Source organism: Chaetodon auriga, chromosome 2 (assembly GCF_051107435.1).
Source record: "Chaetodon auriga isolate fChaAug3 chromosome 2, fChaAug3.hap1, whole genome shotgun sequence".
Classification (NCBI taxonomy): domain Eukaryota; kingdom Metazoa; phylum Chordata; class Actinopteri; order Chaetodontiformes; family Chaetodontidae; genus Chaetodon; species Chaetodon auriga.
Window position 1 is genome coordinate 26389687 of NC_135075.1, and position 14915 is coordinate 26404601.

At 41.9% G+C, this 14915-nt stretch overlaps 1 protein-coding gene across 2 annotated transcripts in view; it reads left to right on the top strand.

The window, feature by feature from the left end:
* Positions 1-14915, top strand: part of stab1 (stabilin 1) — a 68211-nt gene that overhangs the window by 29658 nt on the left and 23638 nt on the right. For both annotated transcript variants that reach the window (XR_013077832.1, XM_076743883.1), the window contains exons 32-50: positions 342-443; positions 567-671; positions 1338-1472; positions 2210-2338; positions 3617-3670; positions 4032-4145; positions 4644-4839; positions 5447-5542; positions 5668-5713; positions 7101-7180; positions 7257-7382; positions 8633-8706; positions 9605-9676; positions 12270-12389; positions 12482-12529; positions 12768-12848; positions 13097-13243; positions 14039-14173; positions 14285-14344. Coding sequence is in view for 1 of the 2 variants with exons in the window: in XM_076743883.1 (XP_076599998.1) it covers positions 342-443; positions 567-671; positions 1338-1472; positions 2210-2338; positions 3617-3670; positions 4032-4145; positions 4644-4839; positions 5447-5542; positions 5668-5713; positions 7101-7180; positions 7257-7382; positions 8633-8706; positions 9605-9676; positions 12270-12389; positions 12482-12529; positions 12768-12848; positions 13097-13243; positions 14039-14173; positions 14285-14344 (1920 nt within the window). In the remaining variant the exon portion in view is untranslated. The remainder of the gene's footprint in view (positions 1-341; positions 444-566; positions 672-1337; positions 1473-2209; positions 2339-3616; positions 3671-4031; positions 4146-4643; positions 4840-5446; positions 5543-5667; positions 5714-7100; positions 7181-7256; positions 7383-8632; positions 8707-9604; positions 9677-12269; positions 12390-12481; positions 12530-12767; positions 12849-13096; positions 13244-14038; positions 14174-14284; positions 14345-14915) is intronic.

Genomic DNA, 14915 nt, shown 5'->3' on the forward strand with positions numbered 1-14915 from the left:
TTATTCATTTATACTTAGATCTTTACCAGTATTAGAGCTACTTTATCCTGATGGTGGCACTAGAGGAAGCATCATAGGGTTCATCCTCTGAAGGCCATAAACGTCCACAGCAAAGTCCATGACAAACTGCTGTGTTAAACAGAGAAACAACATAATCCTTAGAGGCCCAGGGAAACAGTCTTAGTTCTCATAACATCTGAGTGGAAAAATATGTCATATTTTTTTTTATATATATATATATATATATTTATTTTTATTTTTTTTTTTTACTGGATGAAAGCAAATTTGAGTCTGTGATGTTCCAAGAAAAACATTCTGTTTGTTTGTTTCCATGTGGTCAGGTTCTGACCCCGTCCCGCTCAGTCCTCCCCCCGGAGCCTCCCACCCTGATGGCCTTCCTGAACTCCTCTTCCAACTTCACTCTGTTCAGACAGTATGCTCTGGTAAGATATCTGTCTGTTTACCTGTCTGTTTGTCTGAACTCAGATTTGGTAATCTTTCTGTGTGTGTGTGTGTGTGTGTGTGTGTGTGTGTGTGTGTGTGTGTGTGTGTGTGTATTTTTACAGATGTACAATTTGTCAGTGCATCTGAGTGAAGCTGATTTTACCCTCCTGCTGCCAACAGATGATGCCATCAGGCAGCACCTCAGCAGGACTAACTCCTCCCTCCTGGTAGGTCCAGATTAGATGAGCCAGTGCTGCCCTGCAAACCATCCACTATGATGGAAATAGTACAAAAATGGATACTTTAAAGTCCGTTAGCGCTCTATCATAAACATAGCACACGATCACATGCAGTTTCATCAGCCTACCCCACAACACAAGAGCCACAGACTTTAACAACAAACCACATTAGCTTTCCTGCTAAAGTCTCCTGATTGACCTTGAAAACATAAACGCTAGCAGCTCCACAGCAGCAACAAGGCACTCCTTCATATATTTAGCTTCTTAGCTCTGTGCTTGCTCACCACAAAACGTGTCTGCATGACAGTGTCCCTGTCAGAATGTGGTCTTGTGAGATGTCCATGTTGGGCATCCAAACTTTGCCAAAGAGACGAGGACAGATGCACTTTATCCCAGTGCATCTGTCCTTGCTGCTCATCTAGTTTTAACATTCTTCAAGCTGTAATGATGCTCGAGATTACCCGATGACATCTCCCTCAGTCTTAATTCCACACAAAGCGGTCTGATTGGGTTGTTTTTCCAGCTTGGGAACTGAACTGAATCTGAACAACTCAGATGTGGGCGGTGATTATCAGTGAACCAGAATTATTCTTTATCACACCTCTTCTGTCTGTCTCTTTGTGTGTCTCTGTGTTTGTCTGTCTCTCTGTTCAGGACTCTGATGTGATCAAGTACCATGTGATTCCCAATGAGCTGCTCTTCCCTGACCACCTGTCTGATGGCATGTTCAAAAGTACGCTGTTGGGCAATGACCACCAGGTCCTGTTCCACTTAAACAACAAAAACGAGGTAATAACAACCAAACCAGCACAACGTTCACGGTCATGTGACCAACCTTTCAGACGTTTTCTCACTGCAGATCATTGGACCCGTCTGTTAAATGACCAAATGACAGTCATCAGATTGATTTCCTTCCTTCCAGGCAGCCCTGAGTTTCAATTCATCGTTAAAAATGAAATGAAGAGAAATAATCCATCACACTCAAAATGTAGACTTTTTTTTCCCACTTAAAGTTAGTGAACTAATTTTATCTGGTTGTGCTGTTGAGAGCATATGTACCTGTGGGTGTGTTCAAGGACTTCCTGACATCTAAGGGTCAGCTGCAGAACAGCGAAATCAATACAAGAAACAAGTAAACTCACATTAGCCTTTTCACTGCATCCATATTTGCATATTATTTGTCTTCTGAGTTTGATTTTTATGCCAGCGATTGTCAATGAAATGCTTTTCTGCGGCTGACTGTCAGTTTAAGGATGAACGCTTCACTGAGGAGAGTTTCTGCTCACTGCTGCATTATGCAGGTTATGGCACGAAACTTTGACAGAAAAGTCAACCTTCCTAAATGTTGACTGTGATGGATTATCTCTGTGCAGCAAGATTCAAGTCTCTAAACTGAAACCAGTGGCTGCCTGGAAAGAAGGAAATCAATCTAAAAACTGATGGCATGATTGGAAAGAAGACTTTCAATCTTCACCAGTCAGATAGAGAGAAGAGTCTGAGTTGTTTCTCCTCCTCTTGTCCTCCAGACAGTTGTGAATGACGTTCCTCTTCACGGCGGTTTCACTGAGACCCAGTATGGTGTCATCATAGTCCTCCCTGAGGTCCTCAAAGTCCACCGTAACAGATGCAGCAAGCAGGTCACCCTGCAGGTCAACGTAAGGATGGAGGGAGTGATGGATGGATGGATGGATGGATCAGTGAACAGATGGATGGATAAAGTGGTGGACAGATGATGGGTGGATGTATGAGCAGATGGAGGGATGAATGTATGAATAGACAGATGATTGAATAAATGGAAGGATGAAGCTGTTGCTTTGGTTCATGTATGTAAACAGGCTGAGTGAAGGTGAAAAAAGAAGCAGGGTTGGGCAGTATGACGGCATATGCTGTGCAATGGTCGAAATGTGTCCACCGCTAGAGATTTTGGAAATACCGTTTTTTCTGTGGGAGCTGTCCTTGTCTAAATCTGCCCTTAGACAATCACAACACTGGTCTCATAGCTCTGAAACTGCTGAGCCAATCACAGTGAAGCATAACAACAGCAGCTCAACAAATTAATCTCCAGGAATTGCATTGTTGTGGACGGTGCACCGAACATCTGCAGCCAGAGACGATGTTGGTTTTTAGTAGAATGACAATAGAAATAAAACATGAAGTTGTTGGTGCTGGTGAAGTGGTTTATATGATTGTATCAATCAGATGGTATTTCAGTTGTTTTTTTTTTTTTAATCACGTACAATAGAAATAAAGGGAACATTAATGTCATTAATTGTCATAATTGATGTGACTGAGATATGTTGTTTCTGCATTAAGCTCTGTAATCTGGTGTCTCCTGCATAAACAGACAGAATACCAAGTTATAATCCAATAGTCTGAAGTGTGCAGACGTGTGTGGGGTTATTTTGTTGCTGCCTGATGTCATTTACACGTCATTTAATTAAGGTTAACATAGCTGAACAACCTTGCATAGTGACACTGCGGTCTGGTGCAGCTGTTCTTAAATCGGGAGCTGCTGATTTGTCAATTTACTGAGTGTGTCCTGCTGCCTTTAAAGGGCTGTAAGTATTTAATGAACTGAAGGAGAAGCTTTTCATACAGTATAAAGCAGCTGTGAACAGCAAACCCTGTCAGAATCACATTACTGATGAGCTGCATTAAACTTTGTTTTCTTACTGCTTATTTAAATGCATCTCCTGGCTGAGCAGTGTTTAATTAAAACAGGTTATTTACAATTTAAGCACATTTTCTCAAAGTATTTTGTTTGGTCTTGTGGACGAAATCATTGGATTAGCAGTGTACAGACTCTGCTGCAGATAGAGATGTGGTTCTGAGACATTTATTTTCAGGATGGATTGATGGATTGATGGGATGGGTGGAGGGATGGATGTCAATTACTCTAACCCCTCTCTCCCCCTCTCTCTTCTTATCTCCAGGGAAGGTGTGCTGACTGTGAAGGAGCACCTCGATGCCTATACAGCTACAAACCAGTAAGAAAGCTGCTACTCTACGGGGGGTGGGCACAGTAACACAAACACCTGTGCAGCATCATCTAGAAACACGATCTACAGCCTCAAAAGTGACCGCAGAGTTAAATAACCCACCAGATTTTAACATTCACAAAGTGAGGATCGAGAGGAATTCATTATGCTTAATCATATTGTGTTGCACAGGTGTTATTTGCACCACACTGAAAAAAGTCTGTGTCTGTGAGTCCTGTTGTTACTTTTTGAGCAGTTGACAAAGTGAGCTCAGCCTCAGCCTCAGACTCAGTCGTCTTTGTAAGTACCCTTGTTCTCTCAAAGCTCTCAGTTTGGCTTTCTGCTGTGTTTCCAATGTGTTTGACTGCAGATTAAAGAACGGTTTCCAGCCAACATGCGACCCAACTGCAAATACAGGAAGCGTGTTGGATCCAGGAGGAAGTCAGTGCCAGGATGTGTCATCAAATGTCTTCGATTAATCACGGTCCGCTGACACTAACACTAGCACTTTAGTTCCACCAGTATAAAGTGGCTCTGAATCATTTTAATTCATTTAATTGGAGACGACTTGGAGTAACAGGATAAAAATAACAGCAGCTCATTAAATCTTTGATCAGTCTCGTTCTTAGCAGAGGACACTTTTTAGTCTCCATTTTCACTCAGTCTCTTTGACTGTGTTTTAACCTCCAGTCCAGTAAATATTCTTGACTACAGTTTTGCCACTAGTACAGAAACAAGCAGTAATGTTGTTGTTCTAATTACTGCAATACTATTACTGTACTCATACCTGCAAGAATTAGCTGGATGTTAGTGTTAAGTAGCAAATACTAGCTGCTGCTGTTACTATTACTAAAAAACATCACTTTAAACAAATCAGGTCATCAGTGGTGCAGATTCCAGGCCTGAAAAGGTGAAACTATAATAATAATAATAATAATAATAATAATAATAATAATGATAAAACTGATGGTCCGTCCTGCAGGATCATTCCTGTTGCCCCGGTTACTACGGCCACGAGTGCTTCAAATGCCCTGGGGATATTGGCAGCTGGTGCTCCAATCACGGGGAGTGTCAGGATGGCAACCATGGTAATGGGGAGTGCCGATGCTACGAAGGTTTCCATGGCACTGCATGCGAGGACTGTGAGCCGGGACGCTATGGAGTCAACTGCACCTCCAGTGAGGAACACACACACACACCATGACAGAAACACTCCTGAACACACAGAAAGAAGTTTTTTCTGCCTTAATGTATTTCTGCCACAAGGGGGCGTTCACTTGATTAGACTGACCAAAGAACAAGAGCAGACTTCATGAAGCATTTTCGAAGCCTCATGGGAGATGTAGTTGTCGACTGCTAAAAAAGAAATTTGATTTTTATCCTTTGTTAAGACAACGAGGTGCTCCAGTTTCACTGCCCGTTACACTCATTGTTACTCTTATGAACAGAAAACCTCGGGAACAACAAAACTGATGCATGACTTTAGCCTGGGCGATGACACAGACATTTACTGGGAAGCTAACACAATTGTAACACTAACAAATCCGTGAAAATCCCAAGGCTAATAAACCTGCAATGCCAAGAATCCCAAGAATCCTGTCAAACCCAAGCTCCTGAGAGACATAACGTTAGCGTGCTTGCAAAACTAAAAATGTTATGGCTTACAAACAACTTTACCAAAATCAGGGAGGCTAATAATTAACAGACAAATCTATTATGCTAACCAATTATGCTAACAAGCCTATGTGGCTGCCATGAAAGTTAATGTGTGTGTGTGTGTTACAGAGTGCGTGTGTAATCATGGGAAGTGTGAGGACGGTCTGGCAGGAAGTGGCAAGTGTGTGTGTTATAAAGGTTGGAAAGGAGCTTCCTGCTCTATAGGTAAGACACACACACCCACCCACACACACACATACATGCGCACAGTGAAATTGTATCCACACTCAATATTTTCTGTACCCTGTTATCACCTGAAATCTTTGTGTGTGTGTCTGTGTGTGTCTCAGAGATTAAAGATGATGCCTGTGGAGGTGTGTGTGACGAGAACGCCAAGTAAGTCCTCCAGTAGTTGTGTCTACACCTAGTGTGCGTGCGTGCGTGTGTGTGTTCAAGAACCACTGGACTTGGAGAAGATGTTAATTTACCCAGAATACACTGGGGCAAGTGAAAGACGATCTACCTGGCTGTCTGAAATCATTCACCGTAGCATGTTGACTATTTTGTGTTGTTGTCTAAATGTCTAACACGAATTGTTAGACCCTTTTATTAATTTATTTTTTTGAAAACACTGTTTATTGATTTTTCTTTGCAGCAAAATGACAAAGATGAACAATGACACCCCCCACCTTCCCAGGACCCTTTCCCAATAGCACAGAACAAAACAACACATTACACTACCTAGTTAATCAGTCACAGCAGCTTGTCTTCTACCACTGAGATAATCTACAAAACAATTAGAGGATTCTTCATCAAATCCACAGAATCCACATGTTTCAAAAGAATTTGATGATCGACTGTATTAGATATGTCGATTCAAAGGGTGACACAGGCGTGTTTATTATGTGATGCACGAGTGGCGTCATTCAGGACTTCCATTGTGAGCAGGTTGAGTGCATGTTCAATGATGAATACTTGCACCTCTGTTCAAGGGAGAGATGCTAATGTCCGCCCAAAGTGTCACTACATTTGGGCCTTAAAAGGCCTTAAAATCTAGTAGTAGTTTACAGCACTGCAGTAGTAGTGTCCAAAAATGTTATTCCTCAACACAAGGATGTCATCTGTTTACCAGAGCATTCTGATGGATTTCTGCTTTTATTGGGTAGTTGACTGCTAACATACTGCTAACCAATCATCTTCCTTCGAGCACTCCATTTTGAATCCGTATTGATCTGTAAACTGTTTCAAACTGTGAATGGGGACAAATTTCTGAATCGCATTTAGTAACATAGTTGAATTACTTGTAGTTGACTTGTAGTAGAGTTGTTTGTTGATTGAACTACAGTCAATGGGAAATGTACACGTAATCATTATATATGACACATACAAGTCATACAATAAGGAGACATTCTTGCTTATTTAAAGTACAGTTCTGGCACTATTCTCTATTTTTCTTATTATAATGATAAATATATAGTCAAAATAATCTGCGGTGTGTGTGTTCATGGTCATTATGGAGCATGTTGTTTTTAATTGAGCTCTATGGCACAGAGGAATATGATACATACAGTGTAATATATGCTTTGGTTACACAGATAATACTTGCTAACAGAGTAGGATGCATTTATTGTTGGTTTGTGTCTGCTGATGGCATTTGTTCATCATGAGAAAAACATAGAATATTGCCAGACTTTAAACATGCCAAATTGGTTGCAGATGATCGCTGCTCTCAGCTTCAGAAGAAATCTGTGACAGATATTGAACAGTTTGTCTTCTGCTGCAGCTGTATAACAGGGCCGAAGGGTTCAGCTGCTGCCTGTGTGTGCGTGGCTGGATATGAAGGCAACGGAACGTACTGTAAAGGTAAACGCACACACAAACACACATACACATTCTGTACAAATATTAAATTTGATTATTTTCTCTCTCTCTTTGTCAGAGCTGGATATGTGCAGCAGGTATAACGGCGGATGTTCAGAGTTTGCTGTCTGCACAAAGGTCTCAGCGGGAGAGAGAACCTGTTCCTGTAGAGAGGGCTACACTGGAGACGGGGTCGTCTGCCTGGGTATGTAGTCCTGAGCCTCCGTACCAAGACCTGTGAGAGTCTTAAAATGTTAAATATAAATTAGAAAAAATTGTGAATTCAAAGCCTTGAAAGTGACTAAATGCTGAGCCTCAAAAAGATTGTTTATTCTGAGCTGCTTTTGCATTGAATATTTTTTGCATTTCCACTGATCCATACTATCAGTTAATGTGTTGTACCAGTTCAGTTGGAATACTCTGCAAGTTTAGGGAAACTGTCTGCAGATACTACAGAACTTCAGTATACAGCCAGTAGTTGTGAGTAAAGCTGCTCTGCCTGGCTGGGGTGATTGAAGCTGTGCCTGTGGATTTGGTTAATGCATGATTGCTTGACTGCGATCATGGATGAATCTACGATGCTATGGATTTGGCTACTTCTGTATTGATTGCCAGACAGCAGCAGAGTGAACAGGCTGTGGCTGGGGTGAGCTCTGTGCAGGCACCTCACCTCACCTCACCTCACCGATATCACTGATTCTCAGTAGATGGATACCAATGATGTACTAATTTTACCCCCCAACACTAAGTCTCTGGCCCGTGAAGGTGGTGTCATCCTCAAACCTCACAACAGACTCCTCTCCATGTCTGGGATTGCAATTGTGGGTGTACAGTTTGAACAGGAGGGCTCTGAGAACACAGCTGTGGGGGGGGCTCCAGCACTTGAGTGGAGGAGTGTGTGGTCTGTTTTTGTGGAAGTCCTGCACTCAGATGCAGATTTTGGCACTCAAGCCCAGAGTGCTGAGCCCCCCAACTAGTTTCAAGGAGGGAGATTGGTGGTGAGGGTCCAGGCTGTCTGGGATGTTGTCTTTGATGTGAAGGAGAACCATTTTGTCAAAGCACTTAATAAGAATGTTGTTGAGTGCCACCAGGCAGTTGTCATTTTCACTAGACACTGCAGACGTTCAGGCACAGGAACAATGGTGGCTGTCTGGAAGCTGGTGGGAAAACCCTCCTCTGACAGTGACATGTTAAAAATGTCAGTAATAACATCGAATTGTTGGTTGGCACATGTCTAAATAGATGACCGGGGATGTTATCAGGCCCAGCAGCTTAACTCTTATTCACTCATTCTTCTCACATCTGTCATGGATTCTGAGAATGGAAGGTCCTCTGGAGGCGGAGAAGTCTTGGCAGCTGAGCAGGAGGAAACAACATCTGAACTCTGTAAATCTTTCCGGTTTACATGCTGTATGTGTCGTAAAACTTAATTTCCAATGTGTCGTGTGTTCACAGAGATGGACGGCTGTCTGGTCAACAATGGAGGCTGCCACAAGTCAGCGGAGTGCATCAGAACAGGCCCCAACACTGTAAGACAACACTGTACTGGAGTCATTTGTCAGATTTCTTTGCTGCACAATGTTAAACCAAACCCAACACAGTCTTTAGACTCAGTTCAGTTTAGGTCTAAGCCAGTTAAATTTTTCTCTATTTCAGCCATCCATCCAGTCTGAAATGCTTTTCTTCTTCTTCTTCTTCTCTGAAACTGAGCTTTTCCAAAATTGCTGCGATTTATGTTAATCTTCAGGGGTAACTTTGCTATTTTCCATTCACAGAATCAATAATTTTATCATCATAAAATGCACTTTGTTCAGACTCAACAGAAATGAAATGAAACTCACCAAAACCTTCTTGGTATATCTTCATCTGTTCCAACAATCACCACCTCTGGTTTGTTTGAAATAAACCCTGAATTCACAGAGTTAGATGTGTGTTCATGAAAACTCCTGGTTTAACTGAATTAGCTAAACCACATTATTTGCATGACAGGATGACCAGCTGGACAAAGTGGGCAGCTGGTTGCCTGACTTTACTGAGTGCCACTTGGTCTGTGGAAATTAGATTCTGGTTTGTGTTTATGCACATCTGAAGTACAGAATTATCTGAAATGATGACACAATCGTTTTTAATCTAATCTTGAGGCCCAACCTTGTTAAGTCTCTAATCTGGTTGATAATGTGCTTCTGTGGTGAGTATTGCATCTTCAAATTACTTGTTTTGTTTGATCTCAGTAGGTTGTAAAAAATTGCAAACAGTACTGTGTTTTCAGCTTAAAAGAAGTCATTTGATGCTGATTCACCAGTGGAAAAGCAGGAGTTATGGAAAGATTAATAATTGATTGATTGATTGGGAGGGAACAGATGGATGCAGTGATGAGTTGTTTTACTGACTGACTGTTTTCTCTGTCTGCTCTGTTGTCGTCTCCAGACAGCCTGTAGGTGTTTGCTGGGCTTTCAGGGATCAGGGAGGTTCTGTTATCCTACAAACCCCTGCAGAAATGTATGTATATGTGTCACTTTGCTGATTCTTGTGCAGCCATCTGCTTTATTCTGTACTGTTGGAAGACACTGACATTTGTTTTCTTAAAACAAAAAAAAAAAAAATGGGGGAAACTGAGGTGAGAGTAACTGGAATTATTTCGCCCCATTGGCAGATTTTCTTTTCTTCTTTTATGAAAAGAGGTCTTGAAGAACAGAGTGACTCGTTAATATAGAACTGACTGCTGGCATAAGCAGTAAAGGCAAATGGTAGAGACAACAGGGGAATTAATGAAAGATTGATAAGTGATAAAAATAAATGGAAAAGACCCAGTGATACATGCAGGAGGCAGAAGGTGTCTCCATAGATTATGTTTACTTTAACACAAAGAGCAATTTTTATGGATGTTTGGTCAAGGTGCTTGCTCAGACCTCTCCAAAAACACAGGAACAAAACATAAGTGGGTTTTTCCCTCTTTCTCTTCAGTCAGTTAAATACCTGCAGTCATCACACAGCAGCACGTATGTACGTTGCATCTGCAGCCTCTGATTTTGTGGATACAAAATGCATAATTTTATGCACAGATCACACAGCTGGGCATCTTCATTAGGTATTCAAATCTGACAGTGAGCTGCTCCACACAGATTCCAAGTTCATAGTTATAGTTCAGACTATAGCAGTAATCATCAAGATGTTTCTTCAACTGATTTTTTTTATTTTCTACTTTAAGCAAATCTTCAAACCTCATTTCTTCTGGATAATCAAGATAAATTCTGTGCAGAATGCAGAAGCAGAACAATAACAGTGAGCTCTCTGTGTTTGCAGCCCGTTAGCTCCGGCTGTATTGTTGGCTTATATGGTGCACACATGTAAATTGAAACCCATTAAATTAATTAGCAAAGAATACACAGTATGTATATTTAACAATAGTCAAAATACAGTATTAAGGGGAGCATTTGTTTGTACTACAAGATATTTCCCAAACTGCACAGATATGATTGTCTTCTGTAGGAGAATTAGGTCATTAAACCTTTGGGTTTAATGTTTGCACTCATTAATATAGAAAGTGGCACCAACCACTTTGACCCAGTCAGATGGGTTGAGGCTGGCTGCAGGACTTCAGTCCAAAGAGGTTGATGATCGTTCGGCAAAACTGCTCGGTTAATAATAAAGTTGGGAATACTACCGATGGCTGATCGAAAATATCTACAAAAATATTATTACGTGATTGCCTTAATGGTTAAAGAAAAGAAGAGTTTGGCTTTAACTTAAAAAAAAAAGTTATGCGGTTTAACGTGGTGAGCAAAAGATGACAAAAGATTACAATAGCCCACCAATAGGCGGGAAAAAGACAAACGACGAACAAAGAAAATGGAGTTACAAGAAGACTGAAAGATTAGCTAAAAAAGAACGAAGACAAAACGGAAAACTAAAAAGTGTAAAACAAAAAAACTAGAGCTTTGTCGTGGGCTGCGGGGAATATATCCTCCAGTGCTCCAGGGCGTGACTGTGACAAACAGGCCTTTGCGCACTTTAGAATAATTTACAGGTGAATGCTGATATTTCATCCTATAAAAAAAAAAAAACAACATTAACTAACGGTTGCTTCTCTCTATGGTCAATCACAGAGTTTAAATGATTAATTTTCAATCAAAATTCAACATTGTTCACAGTGTGTATGTTGACGCAAATATACATACATCAGATACAATTCGTTGATTAATGGCAACATTCTTCAATACTAATGCTAACCTATATGATAACGAATAGTAACTAACTAATAGAACAAAGAAACAAGGAACGGCAGATTATTTTTGGTGAATTAAGCGCTACTAATAATAACTGTCTCATGTCACGCATCTGAAACCTAACCGCTACTAGTTTCTAGATGGCAGTATGGTTCCATGGTAGAATCCAGGACAGAAATGCTGCTGGAAACATCCAAAGTTGAATCAAACATATAGTTTGCATTATCCTGATGTGGTAGAAAAGAAAGCACACAGACACACAAAACAGTTTGCTCCAGGAATGTCTGATTTGCAACTTGTCAATGTTATCTGGGCCTTGAGGCCTCCTGAGACCTGTTAATCGTCAGTCCTGACGGTTTTAGCGCCTCTATCTGGTGTGGAGCAGGAAGAAAAGATGAACACCTTCCTGGAAACAGTTTAAATGATAAGTAACTCTTTGTAGTTGGAATGTCTTTTCCACCCCAGCTCTCCTGAAGGAATGCGGGAGGGAAAGGTCAGTTGCAGGTCTTGTTCTCCTACACTTCTAAGATGAGTGTGTAACATCCTGACAGGAGTTTCAGTGTCCCTGAAACACTTGTGGTAAAGTCTGGAGAGAAGCTGTCCTGCTTCTCCTCTCAGCTCATTAAATGCTCTTGTGCTTTTTAAGGATGTACAAGGACAAAAGGAGCTGACGTGCTCACTGAGCTTCTGAGCATTTTTGAGAAACCTAAAATTTAGACAAATTCTATATTTTTCATGTTTGCCTTGAGCAGCAGTGAGGCGAGAGATATTCTATATCAGCAACTAAAGACGTGTGTGTGTGTGTGTGTGTGTGTGTGTGTGTGTGTGTGTGTGTGTGTGTGTGTGTCTCTCTCTCGCACGTGCAGAACAATGGCGGCTGCAGTAAACATGCTCGCTGTGAGTACATGGGTCAGGGTCAAAGGAACTGCACCTGCCTCAGAGGCCACGTGGGTGATGGCTTTGATTGTCGGGGATCCACCAACAATGTGAGTCACATGACCTCTGACCTCCCCCTGACTTCTGACCTCCGACGGCTGCACCCCCCCCCTCACAGGACGTTGTGTTGTTTGTCTTATAGGAACTGTTCCGGCAGCCAGAGAACATCTTCCTCCATCGAATGTTATCTGTGAGTCCTGTTGAAGTCCACACAGTCAATAAAACCTAACGTCTCTTGCTGCTCTGTAGGTTGGACTTTTTAAATTTTCCGGTGGCACAGTGCTTACACATGGTTAAATTAAAGCGGTCATGACATGAAAACTGTAATGATTCAAGCATCTTCATTTAGTTAAAATTATCACTAACAAAAAGAAGGATTTATTTATTTTTTATTTCACTGCCCTCTGTGGTCTCTTTGTGTTTCTCAGATGTCGGGCACTCGCGGTCTTTATGGTGACGGGCCGTTCACCGTCTTCGTTCCTGTTGAGGGGAACAACAGCGACTCCTTTGTGTGTACAACATCCTGTTTGTGTTTTATCTGATTTAACTGTAAAAAATTACCAATCTCACCTGGAGTCTTTGTTTATCTTAAAGAAGATAAACTATACAGTCAGTTACAAGCTGAAATCATACAATAAGTCAGTATTTATATGTGAGTCATGAGTATGGATTATCATTGCTGTTGCACGATAGGTACTGCGTATCATTGATTGCCGTATGTGTGTTTGTCTGTGTTTGTGTTTGTGTGTGTGTGTAGTTTGAAGAATGGAACCTGGCTGGTCGTCTTGCTGACCTGGTCCTTTACCACGTTGTTTCCTGTGAGACTTTGACCTTGAGTGACCTCAAAACCACCAAGCTTGCTGTCTCAATGTCGGGATACACGCTGCACTTCAGCCTGCAGCAGGTAACACACACACACACACACACACACACACACACACACACACACACACGTAGGCTGAACAGGCAGACAGGTGCTGGACTGAAAGGCACAGAATACTGATGATGTAGCAAAAGTCAGTATCGGTTTATAAATAAGGTTTCACTGTGTGAATATAAGTTAATGAAACTCTTGGACTCACTCATTGACCCGGTGCAGTCTTCAAAGTGAGCCTCTGAACAGTTTGTGTCTTTTTTGTTTGTGGAGGACAGCAGCATTTATATTTTGACATTTTTTGCTGCAAAATCTGTTTGAATGTAAATTCAGATCTTACTCGCCACAATCAGTAGATTTGCTCACGTGGGTTAAGAGAAACCATATCTGCTGAATGTTTACATGCAAATTTGTGCTGCTGACAAATGGATGGAGAGTCCTAAGCAGGCGACGTTATCATATACTATCAGCTGTGCTGCACCACACACTTTTATTGGACCTCTGCTGCAGCAGAAAGTCCTCCTCAGAGGAGACAGGACAGGAGTCACTGTCACGAATATGTTTGTCCATGTCCTTGAGCGAGACTCTGAACCCCGACTTGCTGAGGTGAGGTGAGGTGATGGCATGTGCTATAATATAATTCAAAATGACTCATGTCTGTCAACAGACAGCTGTCGAGAGGGATGAGCAAGTTTGAGTTTGGCTGAAAATCCCTCTCTCCAGCTGTCTCTGTATCTTCATCCCCCTCACGATACACCTTTCCACTCACGTCGTCTTTGTTTCCCCCCTGTCTGCATCACCTCTCCTGTCTTTCTCTTCCTGCAGGGTTCAGTCTGGGTCAACAACAGATCGAGGATTGTGAAGAGTGATTACACCACATCTAATGGAGTCATTCACCACATCGACACACTGTTGACGCCCTACAGGCTGCAGGACAAACCAAGCGTCAAGCCTAACATGGTGCTCTGAGTTTGATTCAATGAATAAATGACTGATGATCAATCAGACTTGACAGACAGGCAGTGTGACCCCCCCCCCCCCCCCCCCCCCTCTCTCTCTCTCTCTGTTTAGATGAACTTCACCTCAGCAGCTGCGTTTTATGGCTACAGCCGCTTCTACAAACTCGTGGAGGTAAAAAATAAAAATTAAAAAAACATAAACCAGACTATCAGTAACCTGAATATCAAGACACCAGAGTACAAATAACCTGAATAGTGAACACTGGAGGTACATATGCTGACAGTGTAATAAGACAGGAAAGGGTCTAGACTAGGACGGCAATCCAAACAGGCAAACAAATCAAAGCTGCAGGCTGGAAAGTCCAGAAAGATCATGCAGAGGTTCAGATAGGCAGGAAACGGGAATTTAGCAGTCTCACAGGGAATGAGTGGGAATGGGCGGGTCACATACTGCAGGGATGATGAGGTAAAGTGGAAAAAGGTGAGACAGTGGATGTGGAAGGTCAGGTAACTGCGGGGCAAAAGGGAGTGGCTGAGACGGGGGAATCCAGTGGCCTCGTAGAGAACGGCAGGGAGCAGGTTTGTAGAAGTGGGAATGTGGCTGTGACATGTACTCAGCTAGAAGGAGACTGCAGAATGGACTGCTATTATACTTTATTTTAAGACTTAATGGGCTCCGCTCTGGTGCCGGCGGTAAACTGGTGAACTGGCAGTTTCAGTGCACTGTTTTTATTTTCTTGTCT